Below are 27,035 nucleotides of genomic sequence, written 5' to 3'. Positions count from 1 at the left end.
CTGTGTTGCTTCCATCTTTTTGGGCTACTAAAAATATGTTATTGACATCTATGTTCTATGTTTCATAAGAATGTTTTTCTTTTTTAAAAAGCAGATTTATTGTTTTAAATTATATGTCTGAGCCGGGCGGTGGTGGTGCACGCCTTTAATCCCAGCACTCGGGAGGCAGAGGCAGGTGGATTTCTGAGTTCGAGGCCAGCCTGGTCTACAAAGTGAGTTCCAGGACAGCCAGCTATACAGAGAAACCCTGTCTCGAAAAAAACCAAAAAAAAAAAAATAATAATAATAAATAAATAAATAAATTATATGTCTGTGTATATGTCTACAGAGGCCAGAGGTGTCAGATCCCCTGAAGCTGGGTTACAGGTGATGCTGAGCCACCCAACATGGGTGCTGGGAGTGAACTTGGGTCCTCTGCAAGAACAGTCCGAGCTTTCAGTCACTTAGCTATCCCTCCAATCCACTATCATCATTCCCCTTCACACTCCCTTAGACATCTTGGACTATTCTAAATTAAGTACATAGACTAAAAAAAAATCAAAAATAAAGGATTTTAATGTTCCCATTATTTTATGTACCATTAGACACTCCTTATCTCTTCGAGATGGGGAGAGGGAAGGACTTATAGGCTGGGGAGCAGTCAGAGAGCAAACCAGGAAGGGGATAAGGTCTGGACTGTAAAAAAGGATTAAAGAATAAAAAATAGATAGATAGATAGATAGATAGATAGATAGATAGATAGATAGATAGATAGAAAAGAAAAGAAAAGAAAAGAAAAGAAAAGAAAAGAAAAGAAAAGAAAAGAAAAGAAAAGAAAAGAAAAGAAAAGAAAAAGAAAAGAAAATTACTTATCTCAAAACCAGGCTTATACATGCATCCTATGCAAAAATCCATCTTATAGATACAGAATAATTTTTTTAATGATTCAGATACTTAACTTTGTTCTCTTCTTTTTCCCTGGGGATAACTATGCATGTCCAACATGCCAGGAGTATATGCCATATTTGAGAGTTCTTGGAAATGAAAACTCACTTGTTCATGCTATGCCAAATGCTATTGCAAGAGCAAGAATAACTCAACTAGAAAAGGTCATCCAAAATTTAACTCTCACTAGCTGCTCAGGAAGCCAGACAAACGAGCTTACATGTATTGACCCAGAACTGTCATAGGCAATTATTCTGTCTTATGTCCTGTTACCAAACCGAGGAAACAGTTTGTTAAATAACTTGTACCTCTATCTACCAAATCATTGAATAGGCAGAACAGATTTTTTTTTAAGATTATTCATTTCTGCTTAATATATGTGGGTGTTTTGCCTGCACATGTCTGTGCACAACATGCATGTCTGGTATCTCTGGGGAACAGAAAGTGTCAGACTCTCTGTGGCTGGAGTTACAGATGACTGTGGGCCACTCTGTGTGTGCTGGGAACCAAACTCAGGTCCTCGGGAAGAACAGCAGTGCTCTTTAACCACTGGACCAGAATCTCTCCAGCCCCAGAACAGACTGTGGCTCGGTAAAAACAAGTAGCTACATGACTAGAATACTCAGTTGACCTATGTGTCAGTTTTATAGTCTGGGTTTGATAATCTAGAGTCCTAGTTATACATACGCTGATAGAAAAATCATTCTGGTTCTGTCAATTATTTTGAAGTTGAGTAATGCTTTTTGTCTTGGGTAGCAAAAGCTGTTGTATAGCCAGCCACTGTCAAGGTACATGACTGAACAACAATCATTTATTAACAAGATGGATTGAGCATAATCACTATACACAATCATAACCCAATAACCTAGGATTCCAGCTGAAGGAGAGAGAGCGCTGAGAATAATTTGGGGGAAAAGTCACATCGCATGTAAAGGCAGCCAGACTCTGACATGCGAGAAATTTCCAAAGGGCAGGTTGGCTGTGCAGTTAAACTAGATCCTTGTTTCAACGAAAGACCGCAAACTGCTCTAACAAACGACTCTGCACCAATCCGTGTATTTTAAAGACGCTGTTAATGATCTGGTTCCTCTGTAGATCACTTATACCCTTTGAAGACAAAAAGACACTGCATCATCCGTGACCTGATTTCCAATTTTTTAAAATGATCTGCCAAAACAGGATAAAATTAACTCAGGCTCCAAACCTGCTAAGTTCCCCTTTTATAGAGGCATGCTGTGGCTCCTTTGCTGTGCATGCTCCTTGGACGAGTAAGCATCAAGTAAGGCAAAGCAGCTTTCATTATAGTTAAGACCTTGGCGATCGTCAGCAGTATGCTTCACCAGTATGAGTCTTTGTAAGGGAGACAGAATGCTTTCCCTTCATATGCAAAGGTATACTGAGTCCTACACTCCCGCTATATAAGTTTCTACTAATGTTGACCATATTCAATAAAAGTTCACTGGTATTAAACATAGAAAATCTATTACATAAAAACATATCAATCTGCAGATATAAAAACTCACAACCAACCACTCTTGATTGAAAAACAACAGCTTGCTAATCGTAAGAAATTCTTCCTAAAACAAATGTGGTGGTATGTCCTGTAAGGCCAGCAGTCAGGAGGCAGGGGCTGGGCATTCATAGCGACAGAGGGAGTGGGAGACTAGCCTGGGCCACATGAGACCCTGTCTCAAAAACAAAAAACAAAAAAGAAAAAAAAAGAAATACTCCCAGAAGATAATCTTCCCATCCTAAAACACATATTTGACATTTTTCAAAAGTTCCCCAGTTATGAATTTTTGATTTAAAGTTAACTACATTAAACAGGGCATGATGGATAAAGCCTGTAATCAGCCGGGCGTGGTGGCCCACGCCTTTAATCCCAGCACTCGGGAGGCAGAGGCAGGCAGATTTCTGAGTTCGAGGCCAGCCTGGTCTACAAAGTGAGTGCCAGGACAGCCAGGGCTATACAGAGAAACCCTGTCTCGAAAAAAAAAAAAAAAAAAAAAAGCCTGTAATCATAGCACTAACTACTGGCCATCCTGGGCCACATGAGACCCTAAAAACCAAGCAACAAAGTCACCTACTCTAGCAAAGTACTGTGAGAATAAAGGAAAAGGTTACACATGTAATGGTATTTCAAATACTACTACTGAGAGTAGGGTTTATTTTAAGAAATGAATGACAGTTGATACAAAATGTTTGCCTCCAGGAAGTATGTCACACTTATAAGGGAGAAAATAATTACTATTGAGCATTTTCCTCATTCAGTGGTTCTAATTTTTATAGGGTTTGTAAGTCTCATCGTCACTAAGCAGGGTTTGGAAAGGCTTCATGACCCTTTGACTTCATGCTTGTACATGACATGACAAGTTATTTTATTCAAATTATGTTTTCCAAAAGAGAGGGTTCTGTGCTAGTCGTCTTTGAAAGTTTTCATACCTAGAAAAGAAAATCCAAATTTGTATAAGAACATTTCAATCACAATTTCACAACTTATTAAATAACTTTTATCAACAATACTATTTATAACATTTCTAAAACACTATGATAAGGGAGAAAGCAATCCAGGAAGTTATTATAAGAGCAAGAACGGTGACCTGAGGTGAGGTGGGTCTGACCGCTCTTGGCAGAGAGCAGCCATCACCTCGACCTCCGCATCCAGACAGAGCCAATGAGAGAAAGTCAAGGAACGGAATCATTGCAGAGACTGCAGGTTCCTGAAAGCAATTTGCTCAAAGTCACAGCAGCACTGGGACAAAATGCAATCCAATCTATTCTGGTGCCCCTCGCTGCAGCAGAATACTACTGCCTACAAAGCTTCCTAAACATCTCCTCACTGGGACATTCAAAGTGAAATGAAACCCCTACAAAACATAGAAAATTGGAGAATAATAATTTAATAGTCATTATGTTCAAGGTGTAGTGCGAACCACAAGATGCCTGGTTGACTTGTGATTTTGTTTATACATATTTCTATTTTTATTTTATGTAAAAGAGTACTTTACTCTTTTGTATGTATGTTTGTGATATCTACTGGAGCCAGAAGAGGACATCAGATCCTTCCTCTGAAACTGGAGTTACAATCAGTTATGGGGCTGGGAACTGAACCCAGGTCCACTGTAAGAGTAGCAAGTGCTCTTGATCACTGAGTCATCTCTCCAGCCCCTGGGAGAAAATGTTTTGATCCATTGTTCAAGTGTCAATACACTACTTCTAATTCAACATATACCCTTAAGAGTGATCTAAAACACAGACAACTATCTTTCCCTAACTCTATGGATTAACTCATTAGGAAATGGCTACTATGTAATAGGATATTTAGGATATGAACTATTCAAGATCTCAATGCTACAGAACAGACAGTATTAGCATGCAATATATTAACACATGTTGATATCCACAATAAAAGACTATGTTTACCTCTCAAAGAAGACATATATTCACAGGGAAATATACATAGTTACTAAAGTCTAAATACTAGAGATTGGAATTGGCTCATACCATTTCAGAACCACATTGGCTGGGATGAACATTTCTGATGGATTTGGTGTCATCTGGGCCTGAGAAAGAGCAAATGATGAAGCAAAATTGTAGAAGTTGTCCAACATCTTCTGTGTGAACTGAAAAGTTAATAGTTGATGTTAGCTAGTTACATTAAATGTGCAGTTTAGATCAATACTTTTATTTTAAAGTATTCACGTATTAATTTGGTTTAAGGAATATACGTTCTAAGACAGGTAGGTGTGGTGGCACACAGTTTTTACTCCAGCACTTGAGAGGCTGCAACAGGCAAATTTCTTTGAACCTTTCACCTCTGTATATGTACGCCCCCTTTTCCTTCAATCATATTTTCTCATATAAAAAATAACCCCCTCTACAAGGTCTTTGTCTTCACAGAAATAAAAAAGCTTAAGTATTATTAGAAAAGCTACAGCCATGTGGTGATGGTGCACACCTTTAATCCCAGCACTCAGAGGCAACAGAACAGAGGAGGCCAGCCTGGTCTACAAAGTGAGTTCTAGTATAGCCAGGGCTATACAGAGAAACCCTGTCTCGGGAAAAAGAAAAGAAAAGGAAAGGGAAAGGAAAAAGAAAGGAAAATGGTAAGGAAAAAGGAAAAAGGAAAGGAAAGAGGAAAGGAGGCTTCTGGTGGAGAGACAAGCTACTGGTCGCATTACTGTAAATGAGAGCAGGGTGGCCTTTTCTCCCAGTTGTTAATCTGTCTCTTTTCACTGATCCTAAAATCATCAAATCTACTAATATCCTGCTAATGTCCATAGTAGAAATTAGAAGTAAGCTCATTAATTCTTAATGAAAATCAAATGGTCTTAAAGGCAATGAACCTTAAAGCTAAAAAATTAAAGGCAGTGCTACTTTGGGTTCACTCAAAAACAACCTTCCAGGCCATAGAGAAGGTTCAGAAGGGAAGGAAAGGTGCCATGCAAGGCTGATGGCCTGGGTTCTATCTCAGGAACCCACAATCACCACAGCACACACGTGCCCACTAACACACGTGTAACACACATCATCATAATAATAATAAATGTAAAACAAATGATCTTCCCAGCATTACTTTCTCAAAAATACAAAACCAGCTCTGAAAGTTCCTGATACATCTTTTTCACAAAAGGAATTACCTTATTTGGGGTTTTAAAAATCTGCCATTTATGGGATGGAAGGAATACAATTCAAGGATCTACCAGCAAGGGATCATTAATATCAAGAATTAGTAAGGTCACAAACCAAAAGGTTACTATTAGAAACAAAGTGCGCAGCCACCCTCCACACCAGCAAAAAGACTTTTTTCCTTTTCTGGCACAGATAGGTAGACAATGTGTAAAGAAAGGTAACCAGGGTTGGGGATTTAGCTCAGTGGTAGAGCGCTTGCCTAGCAAGCGCAAGGCCCTGATTTTGGTCCTCAGCTCTGAAAAAAAAAAAAAAAAAAGAAAGGTAACCAAGTTGCCCCAAACTAAATGCAAGTTCAATGCTACTTTCAACAAAATTCAAATAAAATTTTTCACAAAATTTAACAAGGTGTTAATGTCTAGAACACAATAAGGCTATTAAAATTATTAGGAAGAATATCTAGGCCTATTCTGTCTGATGAGGAGAAGGAACTTGGACTATTAGACATTAAGACTTAACTGGCATTAGATTTCTGCAAGTTCAAGGCCAGCCTGATCTAAGAGTGAGTTCCAGGACAAGAGAGCAAGAGAGAGCGAGAGAGAGCGAGAGAGGGAGAGAGAGAGAGAGAGAGAGAGAGAGAGAGAGGGAGAGAGAGGGGGAGAGGGGAGAGAGAGAGAGAGAGAGAGAGAGAGAGAGAGAGAGAGAGACCGACCCTTAACTGGCAGTTGGGTAGTAGTTGTACACACCTTTAATAACTGCACTCAGGAGGCAGAGTCAAGTGGATCTCTGTGGTTTGAAGCCAACCTGATCTACATAGTAAATTCCAGGCCAGCCAGAGCTACATAGTGAGACCTTGTCTCAAAACAACAAAAAAGGAAATAAAATTTGGTCAAAGAGGCATGTGAACATAAACTACCTATAGTAAAAATATCCAAAATATAATTGAATATAGAAATTGTTTTTGTTTTTGTTTTTCGAGACAGGGTTTCTGTGTAGCCCTTGGCTGTCCTGGAACTCACTTTGTAGACCAGGCTGGCCTCAAACTCAGAAATCCACCTGCTTCTGCCTCCCGAGTGCTGGGATTAAAGGCGTGCGCCAAAAAAGGAAAAACCAGTGAATGTCACAGTGGTATGACTTATACTTCCAGACTCAGGCTGAAGAGATGGCTCAGCGGTTAAGAGCACTGACTGCTCTTCCGAAGTTCCTGAGTTCAAATCCCAGCAACCACATGGTGGCTCACAACCATCTGTATAGCTACAGTGTACTCATATACATAATAATAAATAAATAAATCTTTAAAAAAAATACTTGCAGACTCTGGGCATAATTAGAACTGGAAACAAAAAGTATACAAATGAAACGTGTTGGAGAAATCCAGAAATTAGTAGATATGAGACTATAACAAAGGGGGGTGGAGCTTAAGTCTACAAGGACAGCTCTTACCTTATTCTGTCTACTTCTTTGTATTTATCAGTACTTTAAAAAATGCTTGGCAAGAGTAAGTACATAATACAAATTATAGAATACCTAGCTTATTCTCTGTACTTTATATACTTAAAATATTTTATAATAAAATGTTCATTAAAAATACAAGTTATTTAAAGGCTCAAAAATTTTATAAGCTTACAGAAGCAGTCAAAAGAATGGTGGCCGTAAAGGGTAAGGGAAATGGTGTTGGTCAAAGCTGCAAAGAATATGATAACAGAAGATTACACATTGAAAGTATACTGCAAATCTGCTAAGACATCAGATCGTAAATGCGCTTATACAGCGAAGAATGCAGCACCGTGGATGTTACCTAACTTTAGTTACTTCACAAAACAGACATATACCAGAACATTGTTTTAAACACCACACAGAGATATACAATTTTGTGAAATATACCATAATGGGGAGGAGGAGCAAAACAGGAATGGAATCTGTGTGCATCACCTGGGTAAAGGAGTCAACTGAGGACACAGCAGCACTGCCTACAGGAGTCTGCTGAGCCAGACTGTCCAACAATTCCACCGAGATGCCAATCTGGGCAACAGATGGGGTTCGAACAATATTCATGGCTCCAAATGGGTGCTGGCTTCCTTCCCCTGAAAGAAATTCACAGGTGCTACAAATTTCAAGCTAACGTGTACTCATGCAAATTCCTCTGCAAAGGAGGAATCTCTTCCTTATTTAACACATTATTAAGTTTATCATTATGATTCTGATAACTGAACCAACCCCTACCAGCTGTGCTCAGATCTCCACATCTACCCTATGGAGTACTTGCAGACAGACAATAAATAAACATATAAAAATTATAAACGAGAGCGAGCAAGAGAGCTCAGAAGGTGAGGGCAGCTGCCGCCAAGTCTAACTGGCCGAGTTCTACCTTCAGGATCCCCGGTGAAAGGAGAGTACCAGCTCCCACAGATGTCATTTGACATGCTAGGGCACACAGACACACACAGGATAACATTTAGATATAGAAAAAAAAATGAAACAACTCTTTAAGAATGCCCAATTTATGATAGTTACCCTGACTGAAGCAAGTGCTTGTGAGGAGTTATCTAGATTGGGTTAACTGGGATGGGAAGAGCCATGATTCTAGTTTATTCCTGTTGCTATGATAAAATGCTACACTGACCAAAAGCAACTTAGAGAAAGAAAAGAAAAATTTGGCCTATACTTCCAAGTTACAGTCCCTCATTAAGGGATGTGTGACAGGAACTCAGAAAGCTTGAAGGGCTGGAGAGATGGCTTGACGGTTAAGAGCACTGACTGCTCTTCCAGAGATCCTGAGTTCAATTTCCAGCAACCATATGGTAGCTCACAACCATCTGTAATGGGATTGGATGCCCTCTTCTGGTGTGTCTGAAGACAGCAACAGCGACAGTGTACTCACATATATAAAATAAGTAAATCTTTAAAATAAAAAAAGCCGGGCAGTGGTGGTGCATGCCTTTAATCCCAGCATTTGGGAGGCAGAGGCAGGCGGATTTCTGAGTTCTAGGCCAGCCTGGTCTACAGAGTGAGTTCCAGGACAGCCAGGGCTGCACAGAGAACACAGAGAAACGCTGTCTCGAAGAAGGAAAAAAAAAAAAAAAAAAGCTTGAAGCTAAAGCCACAAAAACCCCTGCTTGCTGGTATGCTCTCAGGCTCATCACTAGCTATCATTCTTACACAGCCAGGGACCACATGCCTCAGGAAGGTGCCACCCATGGTCTAGGCACTCCTGCACCAACTAATAATCAACCCAACCCCTCAGACATGTTCCAGAGCAACCTCGTCTAGAAAGTTCAACAACTGAGAGGTCTCCTCTCGGATAACCGGGTCAACTGAAAATGTTTAAGGTAAATGGGGTACCCACCCATCCTGAATTTGGTAGTATCACAAAATGGGCTGGAGTCTTGGCCTGGATAGACAACGGGCTGAGCACAAGCATTCATCTGTTTGTTTGTTTGAGGCAGGGTTTCTTTGTGTAGCCTTGGCTGTCCTCAAACTCGCAGAGATTCACCTGCCTCTGCCTCCTGAGTGCTAGGATTAACCAACCACCATCACTGCCTGGCCACTCATTGATTTTTTTTTTTTTTTTTTTTTTTTAGATATTTTCTTTATTTACATTTCAAATGCTATCCCAAAAGTTCCCTATACCCTCCCCTCACCCTACTCCCCTACCCACCCACTCCCACTCCTTGGCCCTGGTGTTCCCCTGTACTGGGGCATATAAAGTTTGCAAGACCAAGGGGCCTCTCTTTCCAATGATGGCCGCCGACTTAGCCATCTTCTGCTACATATGCAGCTAGAGACAAGAGCTCTGGGGTACTGGTTAGTTCATAATGTTGTTCCACCTATAGGGTTGCAGACCCCTTCAGCTCTTGAGTACTTTCTCTAGCTTCTCCATTGGGGGCCCTATGTTCCATCCTATAGATGACTGTGAGCATCCACTTCTGTATTTGTCAGGCACTGGCATAGCCTCACAGGAGACAGCTATATCAGGGTCCCTTCAGCAAAATCTTGCTGGCATATGCAATAGTGTCTGGGTTTGGTGGCTGATTATGGGATGGATCCCCGGGTGGGGTAGTCTTCTAATTGACTGTGGATACAATGTGATCAGCTTTCGGGTTCCTGCAGCAGTGACTTCCAGGTGTGATAATCCTTCCTCCTTATGTTGCTTTGCTAGGGTGTTTGGTCATAGCAAGTAGTCCAGTAACTAATACAGCAACCAGTGGTGTTTTGATTTCACATTTATACTATTTCATTTCAATTACCTCTGCACATAAGCCCACATTCAGGGTCTACATACATAGTTTCACCAAATACTCAAGATGTTACCAAATACTGAATAAGTTCTTCTTAAATGACTGAGTAAAATACCATATTTTCTTTTGGTCCTTAGAAACAGTTCTGTGGTCAACACTTACTTGAAGAAACTCAGCTGAGGAAACTGTCAACTTAAGACCCAGTATCTAAGATTTTGCTAACACAAGCAACTTCAACCATCATTCTAGAATGTATTTCTCCTGTGTTCTTTTATTTCCCTTTGCATTTCTCTGTTTACAAAACTTCCTCTATCTGTTTCTTTCTTTACCATTATAATAAAGTCTGAAGAGTATGAACTCCAGATTCTGTTTAATAAAAAAGCAAAAGGCCATAAAGATCACATCGTCAGTCTGTCTCCTTTTATATTTCTTTTAAAAGTAGTGTGACTGGAGCTAGGCATGGTGGCACATGCCTTTAATCCCAGCATGTGGAGTGCAGAGGCAGATGAATCTCTGTTGCATTTGAGGCTAGCCTTACCTACATATTGAGTTCTAGGACAGCCTGGGCTAAACAAACAGAGACTTTTGTCTCAAAAAAAAAAAAAAAAAAACCAAATCAGACAAAAAAAAGACATAACTAAAAAATGTTCTATGAAGATCACATGTCAATGAAATTAAAAATTCTAACTTACATCTCATTTTTGTATGACCTGGAACCTAAGAATACAGCTTATATGTTTAAAGTTATTTAAAGAACAATATGCCATAGAAACCTACTGTAGCCCAGAAAGACTAAAATATTTACTAAAAAGCCAGTCAATTCTGCCCTGAGCAATTCCCGTCATCCCTCCATGTTCCCTACCATACATATTTCAACCCCCTTTTTTTCAGCACAGTTAAAAAATAAATGGTGAGTTGAAAGAGAAATAATTGTCTCAAAAAAAAGAAAAGAAAAGAAAAAGAAAAAAGTGAAATAATTTGCTGATTGAATCCGCAGTGTATGAGACTGGAACAGTAAAACACAGCCAACTACAGCTTGGATTCTAGAAATGACCTACTACACTTCTGTAATTGCAAGATAAAAATAAGCTATACCTGGTCTACAGAGTGAATTCCAGGACAGCCAGGGCTATACAGAGAAACCCTGTCTCGAAAAAAACAAAAAACAAGAAACAAACAAACAAAAAAAAGCTATAGTCTATTAAAAATGTATTGAGTAAAGGGGTTGAGGGGTTGAGGAGATGGCTCAGTTGGGAAATTGCTTGCCTCACAACCCAAAGACTTGAGTTTAGCTCCCAGAATACATATAAAAAGCCATCATGATGGTTCACACTTGTAATCCCAGCACTGGCCAGCCAACCTAACACAGCTGGTAAGACACGGGTTGCAGAAGACACTGTCTCAAAAAATAAAGTGGACATCTCCAAGGAACAACACCCAAAGTTGTATATGTAACATAAAAGCTGTTCTTCTTTGGAAGACCCATATAAAAGAATAAAGCCATGAAATGTAATTCATCTAATTAAGTCCTCAAGAGAAAACATAAAGGCTACAAGTCCTCTGTTTCATATGTTGTATATGCACACAGCAGCCAAGGAAAAAGACTGGAAATGCTTAATGACAAAGTAGTTGCCACAGTAACATCTGAATATGACAACGTATGTTGCAAACTTACGCAAACATCTTAAGATCTTAGTAATGAACAGAAAGATTAGAAGCCAAATGTATATCTATATATGTAGATGTAGATATGTATACTTAAAATTGATTTGTTCTATATTTAATAGGATAACAAGTGTGAAAATATATTTTCGGGGCTGGCGAGATGGCTCAGCGGGTAAGAGCACTGACTGTTCTTCCAAAGGTCCTGAGTTCAAATCCCAGTAACCACATGGTGGCTCACAACCATCCATAATGAGATCTGATGCCCTCTTCTGGAGTGTCTGAAGACAGCTACAGTGTACTTACATATGATAAATAAATAAATCTAAATTAAAAAAAAAGAAAATATATTTTCACTAACAGTTTCAAAAAGTGTATTAGTAAATATTTACTTAAACAAAGTACTTAACATATCTGAATTTGGATATTTAAAATATATGTAAGAAATATCAAACTCTATCAATTTAGGAGATATTAACAGTTTCTACTCTCAACAAGCTTAAATTCTTATTTAGGGCTATAAAGCTAATTAACGATTCTAAGCTAGTTTCATTATCTGAGTGATTTCTGGTTTTGTTTTTTGAGACAAGATTTCATGTAGCTTAGACTGGCCTTGAACTCTTGATCCTGCTGTTGCCCCCATCTCTATGCTGAGACTAAGGTGGTTGGGGGATACCACCATATTCAGTTTTTCTGATGATTTCTTTCTTTCTTTCTTTTTTTTTTAAAGATTTATTTATTATATGTAAGTACACTGTAGCTGTCTTCAGACACTCCCAGAAGAGGGAGTCAGATCTCATTACGGATGGTTGTGAGCCACCATGTGGTTGCTGGGATTTAAACTCCGGACCTTCGGAAGAGCAGTCGGGTGCTCTTACCCACTGAGCCATCTCACCAGCCCCCCCCCCTTTTTTTTTTTTGGTTTTTCAAGACAGGGTTTCTCTGTGTAGCCTTGGCTGTCTTGGAACTCACTTTGTAGACCAGGCTGACCTCGAACTCAGAAATCTGCCTGCCTCTGCCTCCCAAGTGCTGGGATCAAAGGCATACGCCACCACGCCCAGTGATTTCTAATATCCCTTCTAACACTGGCATTTCACAACTCTAAAAATAAAACAACCGATAACTGTGCACCAACTGTGCCATTTTACATATCTTATGTCTAATGTATTTTTCATATCTTATATCTAATTCTTGCATTTTGCATATATTACATTTATTTAAAGTTGTAAAACAACTTGCACTGTGGCTATGATGATAATGTGAATTCTCCTCTATGGTTAAGCCATCTTGGTTAAGAGCTAGGTCATGCCAGCAGTCCCATCTACTCAGGTGGTTGAGGCCGTAAGATTCCTTGACCCTGAGTTAAGAGCATTTGGGCAGCTGAGCATGGTAGTGTACACCTATATCCTAGCCCTTGGAAGGTAGAAGCAGGAGTTTAAATCCATTCTTAGCTACATAGTGAGTTTGGGGCCAGCCTGGGCTACATAAGACCATGTCTCAAAAACAAAATCAGCCAGCCAACAAAATTATGAAGCTGGGGAAATGGCTCAGAAAGGAGAGATCTGAACTAGACCTAATGTTCCTATAGCTGCAACATGGGATTAAAGAGCATAACATACAGAGATCCCTAGCAGGTGGTGTTTCAAATTCAGTCATAGACCCCTGCCTCTCAAGAATAAGGGAGAAGGTGAAAAAGAAAGACAGCACAAGTCCTACTCTGGCCTCACAAGTACACACACACACACACACACACACACACACACACACAAAAGAGAGAAACAAAAGCGGAGTCCATGTTTTTGTTTTTCTAAAAAAATACATAGGTAAGTAGTGACTCATGCCTTTAATCCCAGCACTGGAGAGACAGGCAGGCAGATCTCTGTGAGTTCAAGGCCACCCTGGTATACACAGCAAGTTCCAGAACAGCCAAGGCTATAAATTGAGAAATATCTAAGCAAAAAAAAAGATGCACACCCATATTCCAAATAAATATTTTGATGTTAGTGTTATGAAGGGCAAAGAAAAGTTAAGCAATGTACTAGATCAAAGACTAGAGGGCAACATTTGTAAGTAATGTAGGATCTACTTAGACCTTTAAAGAACAGAACAGTTATAAAAGGCATTCTGGGGACAAATGACAAAAACTAGTGCAGGCTGCAAATTAGATGAGAATACTATGTTTGCATTAATGCTGAACATGATCACACTGTGTTTCTACAGCAAGATTATGCCATAGAGCTACAAAACATACACTCACACACTTAGCAGTAAAGGAGAACAATAAGTACAACATACTCTCAAAACTTTCAGGAGAAAGACAGATGTACGCAGGGCCAGCGAGATCATTCAGCAGGTAAATGCACTTGGTTCCTGACAATCTGATCGCCTGACAAAACGAGTTCAAGCCCCAGGATCTATGTGGTAAGGGAAAGACATAATCCTCAGCATACACACACACACACACACACACACACGCACGCACGCACGCACGCACGCACGCACGCACGCACGCACGCGCGCGCACGCGGCTAACACACACATTTAAAAAGTAAATAAATGTAACTCTTTTGTATCTAGATAATGACAAATGTGACAAAAAATGATAAGTGTGGGAAGAGTATAAGGAATCTTTGTCCAGGTCTTCTTTCTACTCTCCACTAGTTTCCTTTTGTCTGATGAAGAATTAGGAGTGTAAATCAGTGGTAGAGAGCTTGCCTCACATTCGTCTCACAAACATAATCCCTAATGTATTGAAATGTGCATGTGTGGGTGCCTGCATCTATGTACTATATGTGTGCATGGAGTCCTTGGAGGCCAGAGCAGGGAGAGCATCAGATCCTCGGAACCTAGAATTATAGAAAAATTGTGAGCTGCCACGTGGGTGCTGAGAACTGAACCCAGGCCCTCTGCAAGTGCTCTTAACCACTGAGCCATCTCTCCAGCCTTGGGAACTGCCATTTAAAAATCCTGAGTTTCAAACTAACAGTATCTCATAATTGGGCTTTGGTCAAAACAGTAAAGGAAAACTCAACTACAAGATACCTAATTTACTCTGGAGGCCTGGAACACAAAATATAATCCTTTACTAATAACAAGTTTATAGTTTATAAAACCCTACTACGGTACTTATTCACATAAACACTTGTTTTCTCTTATGCCACAGGCAATTTGAGCAACTATTTATTATTCTAATAAGTATAATCACACATTAAAAGTGCTGTAAACACAATGAGAATTTGTCAAGCTCTATGGAAGTGTTTTCATATCTGACCTAAGGTCCTACTCCCCCACCTGCTCTTCCAATCTTGGCCTCTTCTGTTTCCCATTCTCCATATAATTCTCCACTGAAGATGTCACTGGAATGCAATGCTCCCTGACTGAGGCATTCGCTACTTCCTCCTTGACTCTTGAACCACTTTACAAATAGTTAACCTACAGAGAAAAGCAAGGTTTGAAATTGAACTTTGTGTGTATGAACAGGTATGTGCCTATAGCTTCAACAAACTCTTCAAGTAGTACATGAACTCTGCAAACACTTATCTTTGACAGACAAATGCACATAAACATGAAGAGACATATATTATTTATATTTTTCTCTAAGTACTTATCTTTCACAAGAGAAACTGTTTTCTACTTCCAAATTCAGAATCAAAACTTTAACCCATAATTTTAAAAGCAATCATACTCATATTCCTGATTTATCACAAATTGAAACAATATTTCACAGCATTTCATTACTCACAGCTCTGCAGGTTTTAGCAGACGTTTAACATGAAAGCACTTTCCAGTTGCTCCTCTGCATGCCGGAAGTAGTATCAAGATTTCTGAAAATTCTGAATATTAACCCCACAAAGGACAAATACCACTTCCAAAACTCAGTGTGACATTTAAAGAAACAATTGAAAAAGGCAGTAATCAGTGTTAAAATAAAACTTGAGATAAGATAGGTATATGTGGAAATGAATGTTGAATTCTTAGAGTACCTTTAATGTTAATAAGAAGATTATAGCCAGTAAAAGGACTCTATTGAGAAAATTAAAGAAGTAGTCCACTAAGAAAATTCTCAGGACACCTGGAAATGAAATGCGTTGGTGGACCAAACTAAGTCAAAACAAAAGTATGTAAATAGCTTTTTTGCCTATATTATTTGCCTCTGGGAAAATGTGGAAATGGGCAGAGTATCTTAACAGAGCATCTGGCTCTGTGGCCTACCTTCTTTGATGCCTATCAAGGACACCAACGTTGGCAGGGCACGGTACATATGTATGCCTTTAGCTCCAGAGGCAGAGGCAGAGGCAGGCCAATCTGTGAGTTTGATGCCAACATGGTTTACAGGATAAGTTCTAGGACAGCAAGAACTATGTAGAGAGACCCTGTCTCAAAGACAAAAAGAAAACAAAAATGCCCCACCACTGATGTTAAACTTTACTGTAAAAATTGAGACAAATATTTTCCATTCAAAATAATCAAAAATATGTCACCTAAATTTGTCATTAAATTCAGAATTGTACTAAATAAACCAATACACAGGGAAGCCTGAAGATGAAATATAAAAATTTCCAAATTGGCAGAGGCAGGTGGATTTCTGAGGTCCAGGACAACCTGGTCTACAGAGTGAGTTCCAGGACAGCCAGGGCTACACAGAGAAACCCTGTCTTGAAAAAAGCAAAACAAAAAAAAAATTGCCAAATTGCACTTCATAGTCGGCAACATATATCAATATTTACTACTAGATTAATTCATGGAATGATATAAAAAGTGAGTGACGCCGGGCGTGGTGGCGCACGCCTTTAATCCCAGCACTCGGGAGGCAGAGGCAGGCGGATTTCTGAGTTCGAGGCCAGCCTGGTCTACAAAGTGAGTGCCAGGACAGCCAGGGCTACACAGAGAAACCCTGTCTCGAAAAACCAAAAAAAAATAAAATAAAATAAAAAGTGAGTGACAATCTCTAGGAAAAAAGGAATACAGTTTATAGATAAACTTTAAAATATTCAATCAAAAAGAATGCCAAAGACAGGAGAAAAACAATCAAAATGAAAATGTTGAAGCAAAGTGAGAAAATACTAACCCTGAGCTGACCTAAATCCCTTATTGGAAAGCTGCCGATTCTAAGACTAACTTCAGCCACAACTACCTGAAGCTGCTTCAGCAAGTCTCCTCTCAGCCTTGACATCCTTGGGCAGCTTTGCTCAAGTTAATCATCTTCAAACCTCTGGGCTTGAAGTAGGATCTCAAAGGTTAAAAACTATAAATCTAATTACTACAAAGATGATTCCAACCTTCATCTTAAAGCAATGTTATCAGTCTGTACATAAAATAAGTCAGCAAAATTCTGGCTTTCAACTGGCACTCAATTCAACCTATAACTTTATACTGAAGGCTCTGCTATCATGTCAAGCAGGCTTCACAACTCCAAATCAGAAGTATTCTTTCTTCCCACAATTCATTGCTCCACTTCCTACACTGCTTATTATCACAAATGCAGAGCAACATAAATCCAATCTTTCCATCATTTTCCAAGTCAGTTTCTATCGTTTAAAAAACAATATAGAAATATCTATTTCCAGCCGGGCAGTGGTGGTGCACGCCTTTAGTCCCAGTACTTGGGAGGCAGAGGCAGGCGGATTTCTGAGTTCGAGGCCAGCCTGGTCTACAGAGTGAGTCCAGGACAGCCAGGGCTACACAGAGAAACCCTGCCTCAAAAAAACCAAAAAAAAAAAAAAAAAAAAAAGCACAAATAATTCATGGTTCCTAACAGAAATGCCACACTTAAGTTTTGAATGGCACACGATTCTATTAAAAGAGCTTGTGATCCAACAACAGAAAAGGAACGAACTAGTGATACATACTACAATATAGATGAATCCAAATTAATTGTGCTCAATTAAAGAAGCTACCTCCTGAAAAAGTACACATTATGTGATGCCATTTATATAACTGTAGAAAATACAAATTCTTTTATGATATCAGAAAACAGGTCAGTAGTTGCCTACACTTGCGGAGATCTAAAAGAAAGGATCACAAGGAGAGGCAGGACCCACAGAGTGCAACAGCAGCCCAGGACAAGACCGAAGAGCTCCAGAAATCCCAAGGAGGTGACAGGATGGTTGAAAGGAACAGGAAATGAGAGAATATGCAGTAGAGAGGAGTAGAGTGTGAGCAGAGGGGAACAGATGTCTAACCCAGCAGGTGAGGTCAGCCACGCAGCCCTGATGAATTCCTACCACAGGACACATACACAATTCCATGGACCGTAACTCTGGGTGAGTTAGTGGGTGTGAGGAGAGTACCGCTCAGGGCACGTCAACACTGTGGTGCTTGGACTTGAACCCAGGGCCTCATGATACATAGTATGCAAGTGTTCTGACCACTGAGGTATACATTCCTAGCCTTTTTTAAAAAAAAAAAAAAAAAAGAAAGTTCTCAAAACTTATCTTTCTTTCTTTTCTTTCTTTCTTCTTTTGTTTTTTTGTTTTGTTTTGTTTTGTTTTTGTTTTGTTTTTCGAGACAGGGTTTTTCTGTGTAGCTGTCCTGGAACTCACTCTGTAGACCAGGCTAGTCTTGAACTCAGAAATCCGCCTGCCTCCTAAACACAGGGAATCAAAGGCGTGTGCCACCACTACCCAGCTAAAATTTATCTTTCAAAGACAGATATTAACACATTTATAGATTAGTTGTGATTCAGGGTTCTGTATCCAGTCATATCAAAACAAAGAAGTAGATAGGAATTGAAACCAAATAAACTGGTCACTTTTAAAGCTGGATGATGAGACTGTCTTATCTCATATAATACTGTATACATTAAAATTGTCTATAATGAAAACTACAATAGCAGCTCAATTTACTTTGTTTTTTCTATGCAGATATTAAGTATCATAATTATTCCACTTATTCACAGTATGTCTATTTAGAACTTCCATTTCAAGTCAATTCTGTTTGCATTTGTAGCACACAATCTTTGTATAACATTAACAGGTCTGTATCTTAAGCACATGAAAAACTGAAAAATTGAGTAGATAATATCTACTCAATTTATGATCCACATCTACTCTTCTTGCCATACACACTTGCCTTGTGCCACTGTGTTCATAGCACACTCTCAAACTTTGACTTATCCCTTCATGTAGAAATTGTACCCACTCCTAGGAGAGAATGCCAACAGGCCTCACAGGCCTGACCCACTCTTCCCTAGAACACCACATCTCCTCCAGGAACTCCCCAACCCCCCAGCGCTCATGACTCCCTTTCCTCCTCTCCACACTCACAGCTACTTCCCACTCTTTTTCTTTAGCAGGCTGAAGTCTCTGAGTCTTTTTTGTACTGTCACATGTGTGTATGAACCAGGGATCACACTCATGCTGTCAGGCTTACAGGGTAAGTGTTTTTACTGGCCAAGCCATCTTGCCAGCTCTACTTTTTGCTCTTCTAAATGAAAATCTACAGTTTTCCTCTATAAAAATGTTACTGAAAACAAGAACGTAACTGTTAGCTTTAAACTTCCAAAGCAGGCACCTATTTGTTAAGCATGTAAACATGTTATCTGCACTGCCTAAATCAGCTTTTGCTTGCCTTCACGTGTAATTTCTATCAGAAATGTATTTGAGTTTTTATATATGTCCATCTACATTTAAAAGAAACAAAAGATTCAGCAGCAGAAAACGGTATCTAATCTAAGAATCTAAGCTTATTTTCACATTTCTTGAAAAAAAAAAAAAAAAAAACCTTCAAAGTAAAGACTATACCCCCTCATTCAACAGAACCAAAAGAACACTAGAGATCAAAGAGTTGAGAACAATTGTGTGTGTGTACATGCATGTTCAAGTGTGTGAATGTGTGTGTGAAAATTCACTTATATAAGTATGTGACTATACAAAGAAGCAAACCTTCACGTGTACATGTTCAAGTACACGCGTGAATGCACACGAACCTGTCTGTAGACAGTAAAGGTCAATCTTAAGTGTCATGCCTTGAGACTGCCCACATTGTTTTTAACCAGATTTCTCACTGGCCTGGAGCTTGCCATTCTGGCTAGACTAACTAGTCAGCAAACCCAAGGGTACACCTGTCTCTGCCTCCTTAATGCTGAGATGACAATCACATACCACCACATCTGACTTATTATATGCTTGCACAGACAGCACTACCAACTGAGCCATGTAAGAGTTCAAACTTTTAATTCCAATTTTATTCCTATACTGTTATAATTTCTATTTGTACTTAAGACAGATATGCATACTGTAAAATGTGAAGGAGGAGGAGGAGGAGAAGGAGAAGGAGGAGAAGAAGAAGGAGGAGAAGGAGGAGGAGAAGCAGGAGAAGAAGAAGGAGAAGGAGGAGAAGAAGAAGGAGGAGAAGAAGGAGGAGGAGGAGGAGAAGAAGAAGAAGGAGGAGGAGGAGGAGGAGAAGGAGGAGGAGAAGGAGGACAAGGAGGAGGAGGAGAAAGGAGGAGGAGGAGGAGAAGGAGGAGGAGGAGAAGGAGGAGGAGGAGGAGGAGAAGGAGGAGGAGGAGGAGGAGGAGGAGGAGAAGAAGAAGAAGAAGAAGAAGAAGAAGAAGAAGAAGAAGAAGAAGAAGAAGAAGAAGAAGAAGAAGAAGAAGAAGAAGGAAGAAGAAGAAAGAAGAAGAAGAAAGAAGAAGAAGAAAGAAGAAGAAGAAAGAAGAAGAAAGAAGAAGAAAGAAGAAGAAAGAAGAAGAAAGAAGAAGAAAGAAGAAAGAAGAAGAAGAAGAAGAAGAAGAAGAAAGAAGAAAGAAGAAAGAAGAAAGAAGAAAGAAGAAAGAAGAAAGAAGAAAGAAGAAAGAAGAAAGAAGAAAGAAGAAAGAAGAAGAAGAAGAAGAAGAAGAAGATGCTCAGGAGCTCAGTAAAGTCCAAAGTAAATAGTGACTGGTTTCCCTCAGGGCCGGAGGGCCAGTATGGCATGCCCAAGCAGCTTTTACTTACGACTTTTCAAATGTTTATCATCTGTTCTTACAAAAAGAATATTATATACTACTCCTACTAAGAAAAAACATGGTGGAACCTTAAAAAGCTGTACTTCATGTTACATTGTGTATGAGAAAACTTAACTATGACACTATTTGAATGTGACTCTTACCAGATTTAAGACCTGATATTTTGAAGATGGCACTTGGCTTCCCATTCGTGACAAATCCTAGGAGCTGCCACACTGGCACCCCATTTGAATCAGGATAGGAAAAGTAGACAGATCCTCCCATGCCCTCAGGAAATGGGACTGTCCCCAGCATAAACACCACAACATGGTTGATATTTTCATAATCGGGCAAGTCAAAAACAAACTTATCCTCTGCCACTTGCTGGGCAGCCGTTTGCACCTAGAAAATAAAAAGCCAGTCTTAGTTCCAAGTTGATGAGTTACTGAAACCTCTAGTACTGCCACAAACTGTCACCAGTATGGTCATTATTACACGTAATATAATTTTGTTAGCATAATATTCTAATTACAAAACCACCAAATACATTTTTTTAAAAATCCAAAACCAAATATTTAGCCTTAAAATGCTCATTTTAAAATACTGCTACATTCTCTCAACAGCTCCCTAAGTTTTTACCTACAAAACCAAATAACTATGGTTTAAGAACATAGTGGCACAGGCCTAGAATTCCAGGACTTGGGGGGGTCATTCTCAGCTATGTAGCAAGTTTGAGGCTGCCTGGACCACATGAGATGCCGACTCAAATACATATAAGCCTTGTAAAAATGAGAAAGTGTGCCGGGCGTGGTGGCGCACGCCTTTAATCCCAGCACTCGGGAGGCAGAGGCAGGCGGATTTCTGAGTTCGAGGCCAGCCTGGTCTACAAAGTGAGTGCCAGGACAGCCAGGGCTATACAGAGAAACCCTGTCTCGAAAAACCAAAAAAAAAAAAAAAAAAATGAGAAAGTGTGAGAGACTGAATCACAAACCAGGGAGCCTTCGTGGAACTGACCTAAGCCCTCTGTACATTACAACTGTGCAGTTTGGTCTTCATGTGGGACTCCTAATAGTGGGAGCAGGAGCTGCTGTCTCTGACTCTGCTGCCTGCTTCTGGGACCCTTTCCTCCTACTGGAAAGCCTAGTCATACTGCAACTTAATATGCCATGGCTGGTTGATGTTCATGGGAGGCCTCCCTTCTCTGAAGAGAAAAGGAGGATTAGTGGGTAGGATGGGGTTGGGGGGAAACCCTGGAAGAAGGGGAAAAAAAGTATGTTCACATAAACACTACTAGGATTTTACCCTCAATCTGAAGGATAGTGTCAGGTAATTAAAATGGGTACTCAATTACTCTAAGAGTCTAGATTTGTAAATTCATCAACTAAAATTTATTTATAACCCAAAGCCAAGGCTTATATTTCTCCCATCACTGACCAACTCCCTGGGGCAGAACAACAAGAAAACACATTATGTTGCCTTACCAAAACCACTTCCAGCTAAAATGGAACAAGACTGTGTAGGGCCTTCTTGTCTCAGCCCTATGTGTGAACAAATGTCCTTTCTGCAATCATTTTAGTGCCTTGTTTTCCACTCTGTGCTTTTGTTGTAATTTTGATATTTAAAATGATCACACTTTACAAAATATTTCTAATGTTTCTACTTGCAAAATAACTATGAAATACCCCCATTAAAAAATATGTTGTTACAGCCGGGCATGGTGGCGCACGCCTTTAATCCCAGCACTCGGGAGGCAGAGGCAGGCGGATTTCTGAGTTCGAGGGCAGCCTGGGCTAGAGTGAGTTCCAGGACAGCCTCAACTACACAGAGAAACCCTGTCTCGAAAAACCAAAAAAAAAAAAAAAAAAAAGAAAAATGTGTTGTTACACTTTTTTTTTTTCTGGTTTTTCAAAAAAAAGAAAAATATGTTGTTACACTTTTTTTTTTTTCTTTTTTTGGTTTTTCAAGACAGGGTTTCTCTGTATAGCCCTGGCTGTCCTGGAACTCACTTTGTAGACCAGGCTGCCCTCGAACTCAGAAATCCGCCTGCCTCTGCCTCCCGAGTGCTGGGATTAAAGGCATGCGCCACCAGGCCCAGCTTACACTTTTCTTTAGGTATGAGGTATAATGGTGTTAGGCTGTGAGTTGAATATTAATCAATCAACAGTGGTTTCAGTTGGAAACAGATACTGCTATGTAACCCTGGCTGGCCTGGTACTGGCTTATGTAAATCTGCCACACCCCTTCTGCTAATTTAGAATGACAGTTTAACTCTCTAGCCTGAAGTGTTGAGATTACAGCTGTATACTATCAGTCCCGGCTCAATAATACATATGTTTATAAAGTCAAATACATATGAAATAAAGTAATAACATGATGTTTAAAAATGCTAAGAAGAGAGAGAGTAGGTTGGGGTGAGGATTTGGAGAAGAGGGGAAACTGCAATTGGAATGTAAATAACATAATTAAAACTAAAAAAATTAAAAGTATAAAAAATGCTGAATCCTCAGGAACCTAATTCTTAACTAGTTGCAAAGATTAGCATTTACCTCGGAGTCTTCAAACTAAAGAAAACTTTACTTTGGGGAAGCAGAAGAGTTGGTAGGAGGTGGAGATTTACCTCAGTGGTAGAGTACTTGCCTAACAAGAGCAAGGCCCTAGGTTCAGGCCTCAGCTTGGGGTAGGTTGTGGGGGGGATTGGTGGTAAACCAGGTACGGTGGGTGGCACATACATCCTGGAAAAAGAGACAGAAAAATCAGACGATCATGGCCAACCCTGCTTACAGAGCAAGTTGGAAGCCACCATGAGATTCTCCTGTGTGGTGAGGTTAAGGCTATTGGTTCTAAGTACATTAAGTTCTGTCTTTATTATGGACTGATATTGCTGAATCAATATGCACCATTAAAAAAATAGCAATTCAGGGTGGTGGTAGCGAAAGAAAAAAAAAAGGAAAAAATAGCAATTCTGAGAGAACTCAGGTAAACAAGCTGTCTACATTTTAGCTTATGTTTGCTTGGTTTTTTTATTCTAGGTTTCTGTATTTCTTTAAACTGTAATTGCTGTTCATCAAAACAACAAATCTACATCACTACAATTACTCTGAAGACTAAACATTTAATGAGCTGGTTTCTATTTTGACTCAGGGTTTCTCTAGGTAGCTTTGACTGTCCTAGCTAGAACTCTCTGTGGACCAGGCCTGGCTCTGCCTCCTGAATGACCTTCAACTCCTACTCCTCTGCCTCTCTTCGCAGGAGTCAGATGTACAGGTACAAGTAACTGACTTGACTAGGACTGGGTGTTTAAGGTCAAGTTCTGATTCCCTTTTATGAAACTTACTGACCCAATTTAAATTTTTCCACCATAAAAAAAAAAGAGCAAAGATATAATCCAAAATTTCCTATAGTGGTAAATTCAATTTCACCAAGTTTTAGCACATATATTTCTTGGAAGGCGTGAGAAGCTATAGTAGTCACAGACATGGAAATAACCATAAGGCAAAATAAGTATTTGTTTCAACTTTTATTGCACAGGCAAGAGACATTCTGTAAATGTGTACCACATTCCAATCCCCTTTAAAAGACAGAGCTTACGCAGGTAGCCCAAGTTGGCCTTGAGTGATCTACATAGTCAATCAAGACCAACCTCAAATTCCTGTCTCCACCTCCCAAGTACTAGAATTACAGCTGTGTGTCACCATATCCAACTACACAGTCTAACCCTTGACTTTAATTAAACAAAAAATGGGGGTAGGAGAACATTTCCTTTCTTTGAGTTCTTTTTCCTTAAGAAAAAAACAAAAAAACCTAGGGCTAGTTAAGAGCACCAACTGCTCTTCCAGAGGTCCTGGGTTCAATTCCCAGCAACCACATGGTGGCTTACAACCTTACAACCATCTGTAATGGCATCTGATACCCTCTTTTGGTGTGTCTGAAGACAGCTACAGTGTACTTAAATATATCAAATAAATAAATGTTAAAAAAAAAAAAAAAAAAAAAAACTAAGGTTGTGGTGATGAAGGCTTTTAATCCTCCAGCACTGGGGAGGCAGAGGTAGACAGATCTGAGTTTGAGGCTAGCCCGTTCTATAGAGCAAACTTCCAGGACAGCTGGAACTACACAGAGAAATCCTGTCTTAAAGAAATAAAAGGAAAAAGAAAAAAACTCACAGCCGGGCGTGGTGGCGCACGCCTTTAATCCCAGCACTCGGGAGGCAGAGGCCAGCCTGGTCTACAAAGTAAGTGCCAGGACAGCCAGGGCTACACAGAGAAACCCTGTCTCAAAAAACCAAAAAAAAAAAAAGAAAGAAAGAAAAAAAAGAAAAAACTCAAAGAATGAAAATTAGGTTTGTAAGTTTCAATGGGTGGTTTTTCTAGCAAAAGAATGGAGTTAAGTTCTGAGATGCTAGTAGTTCTATTTGTCCTTCATTTTCATTTATGTCTAATGATAATCAATTCCAAACCCCCAAAAAATCTTGTCTTGAAGAAATATCCAATGGGTATCATATAAATTTGATGTTGGGCAAATAAAGCAGATAGCCGGAAATTCCCTTCCAGATTAGCTCACAACATAACAAAGACTCTACATAGGGTTTCATTGTTTTGTTTTGTTCAGTGGTAATGGGGGTTTGAGCCCACATTTTGGGCTTACAATAATTCTGAGCTGGCTGTGCTGGCACACACCTTAAACCCAGCACTTGGATCTCTGAGTTCAAGACCATCCTGGTCTGCAGAGTCCTAGAACAGACAGCCAGGCGTACAGAGAAGACCGGTCTCAAAAAAGAAAGGAAAAAAATGTTTTAACCACTGAACTATACCCCCAACACTGTTTTTGAGCCAGGGTCTAGCCTTGCAACTGTGGTTCTCCTCCTCAGCCTTCTGAAGAGCTGGAATTACAGGTGTAAGACTTGAAGCTGGGCTTTATTAATTGCAGACATCTGAGGAACACGTTCTCAAATTGTTTCTTTCATCTTCCAACCCCAGAGCTCCTACTGGGACATTCCAAAAGCTGTTCACCAGGGTTAGCACTACCTCACCTCCACAGGAGCCTCCCATTAACTGGAGACAGAAGTCCATGGTTTCTTGGAACCACGTGTTTTTCTTAAGAGCAGCGTGTACAGAATACATTATCAAAAGCTGGTGAAAACGGAGGCGTGGAGCTCTCGCTTACCACACGTGAGGCACAATTTAACAAAGAGGTCGCAATATTTAACAAAGCAAGGAGAAACAAAACAAAAATAGCTCTAAAGAGAAAGGAGTCACGTCTCAAGACGGATACATCGCTGGTTTCTAAAGAGCAAACAAGATTCACTCTGGTTACTCCTCAACCACTCCCGGCACTCAATTCATTTCATTCTAAGGCTCTGGCTAAGCAGGGGCATATCTTCTGACCAAAAAGAAAGCATTGTACTCGAATCCTTTAGTTATCACAGATACGGCTCACACCTAAATTTCAGTCATTTCTATTAAGCAACTTGCAATTATTGTATTTTAAACTGGGTCAGTAAACTTCTGAAAGGGGGGCCTTCCAAAGATACCAAAAAGGAAAAACAAAGCAAAACACCCTCATTGTCCGGAAAATTGAGTTTTTCCGAAAACCACTTAGCTTTAGATTACAAATCTCAGCTTTACTTCTAAGTAGCATTATCAATTTACGAGAGTAATTACTACACTATCTACTGGGTGTACGTTCCTGAACTGCAAAGAGAGAATGACTAGCTCACGAGTTACCACGGTTACGGCGAAATGCCGTTCAGAAGGCTGAAATTAACAAGTAACTACAGCACTCAACCCAGCAGGTGGAACAAAATCCGCACTCAACAAAATGCAGTCACATCCTGACAGCCTCGCAAACACAGCTAAGAGTGGGGCCAGCGTCCCATTGCCCGTCCGTCGCACACGCCCAGGAAAAAAAGCACAATGACCAGGTTTCCCCGCGTTCCAAGCGCCGTGCACCGTGCCACCACCCAGCTCTCAGTCACCGACCCCTTCCTGCCACCGCCCGGACCATCCTCACCAGCCTCCCCGCCACCAGGCAGCCAAACATGGCAGCGCCCTCGGCGCCTCTGCTCGGCCAGCGGGCACCTCAGGCCGGACACCAGGAATTCCGCAGCCACTGTCCTAATTGAACTCAAGAACCTTCCAGAATTTGCAGGAAGGAACGTGACCCTCCACTACATAACAACACAGGAACGCATCTGGGCCGGCGACCTCTGACCCTTACTTCCTAACTTGCACGCCTCTCGGGAACGAGTACTTCCGGGTCCTTACACCCATTTCCTCCTTCTAAGGTAGTAAGGAGGAGCTGGTATCACGCTAAGACTACAAATCCCATAGTGCAGTGCGCCAGCCTCCCAGAGGGCGAGCCCGGAGAATTTGAAAGTTACTACTGATAGTACGTGATTTCCGTGCCTGTGTGAGTCAAAGTTTCTAAATACGGTGCTGGGAGAAGACCTTTCTGACATTTTAGGAGTAACATTTTAGGAGTAACAATACGCCTTTGCCAGAATCGTTTCACCCAGCCTCTCATTTCAAAAGCTCAATGGGGTAAATATTATCTCCGTTTTATACGGAGGTCAATTGGTTCGGCATAACCTGTCCGAAAGCTTGAAGACCTGATTTTTGGAGCGTAAATTCAAGTTGCAACCAAATTACTGCATTCTT

At 40.2% G+C, this 27,035-nt stretch overlaps 1 protein-coding gene across 4 annotated transcripts; it reads right to left on the bottom strand.

The window, feature by feature from the left end:
• Positions 1-3,056: 3,056 nt before the first annotated feature.
• Positions 3,057-26,611, bottom strand: Hikeshi (heat shock protein nuclear import factor hikeshi). Of its 4 annotated transcripts, XM_085841541.1 has the most exons (6): positions 26,389-26,611; positions 23,017-23,111; positions 20,544-20,781; positions 7,486-7,637; positions 4,429-4,547; positions 3,057-3,366 (listed from the first exon to the last, which is right to left on the bottom strand). In XM_085841541.1, exons 3-6 carry the CDS (start codon positions 20,692-20,694, stop codon positions 3,312-3,314), a joined length of 477 nt encoding a protein of 158 aa, XP_085697667.1. In that variant the 5' UTR covers positions 20,695-20,781; positions 23,017-23,111; positions 26,389-26,611; the 3' UTR covers positions 3,057-3,311. The 4 variants fall into 4 exon arrangements, with proteins under 4 accessions (XP_085697667.1, XP_021022874.1, XP_029335979.1 ...); XM_021167215.2 differs by lacking the exon at positions 23,017-23,111; XM_029480119.2 differs by lacking the exons at positions 23,017-23,111; positions 26,389-26,611 and adding an exon at positions 14,745-14,885.
• Between the last annotated feature and the right edge of the window lie 424 nt (positions 26,612-27,035).

The sequence above is a fragment of the Mus caroli genome, unplaced genomic scaffold, assembly GCF_978045245.1.
Source record: "Mus caroli unplaced genomic scaffold, Mus_caroli_1 scaffold_8, whole genome shotgun sequence".
NCBI lineage: Eukaryota > Metazoa > Chordata > Mammalia > Rodentia > Muridae > Mus > Mus caroli.
The sequence above is the reverse complement of the archived record's forward strand: the minus strand, read 5'-3'. Positions and strand labels throughout refer to the sequence as shown.

Coding starts and splice junctions, on each gene's coding strand:
- Hikeshi (XM_021167215.2), bottom strand. CDS start 26,418: ATGTTTGGCTGCCTGGTGGCGGGGAGGCTG. Junction 7,638..20,543: donor AATATCAGGTCTTAAATCTG/GTAAGAGTCACA, acceptor AATTTCTTTCAG/GGGAAGGAAGCCAGCACCCA. Junction 4,548..7,485: donor CAGTTGACTCCTTTACCCAG/GTGATGCACACA, acceptor TTAACTTTTCAG/TTCACACAGAAGATGTTGGA.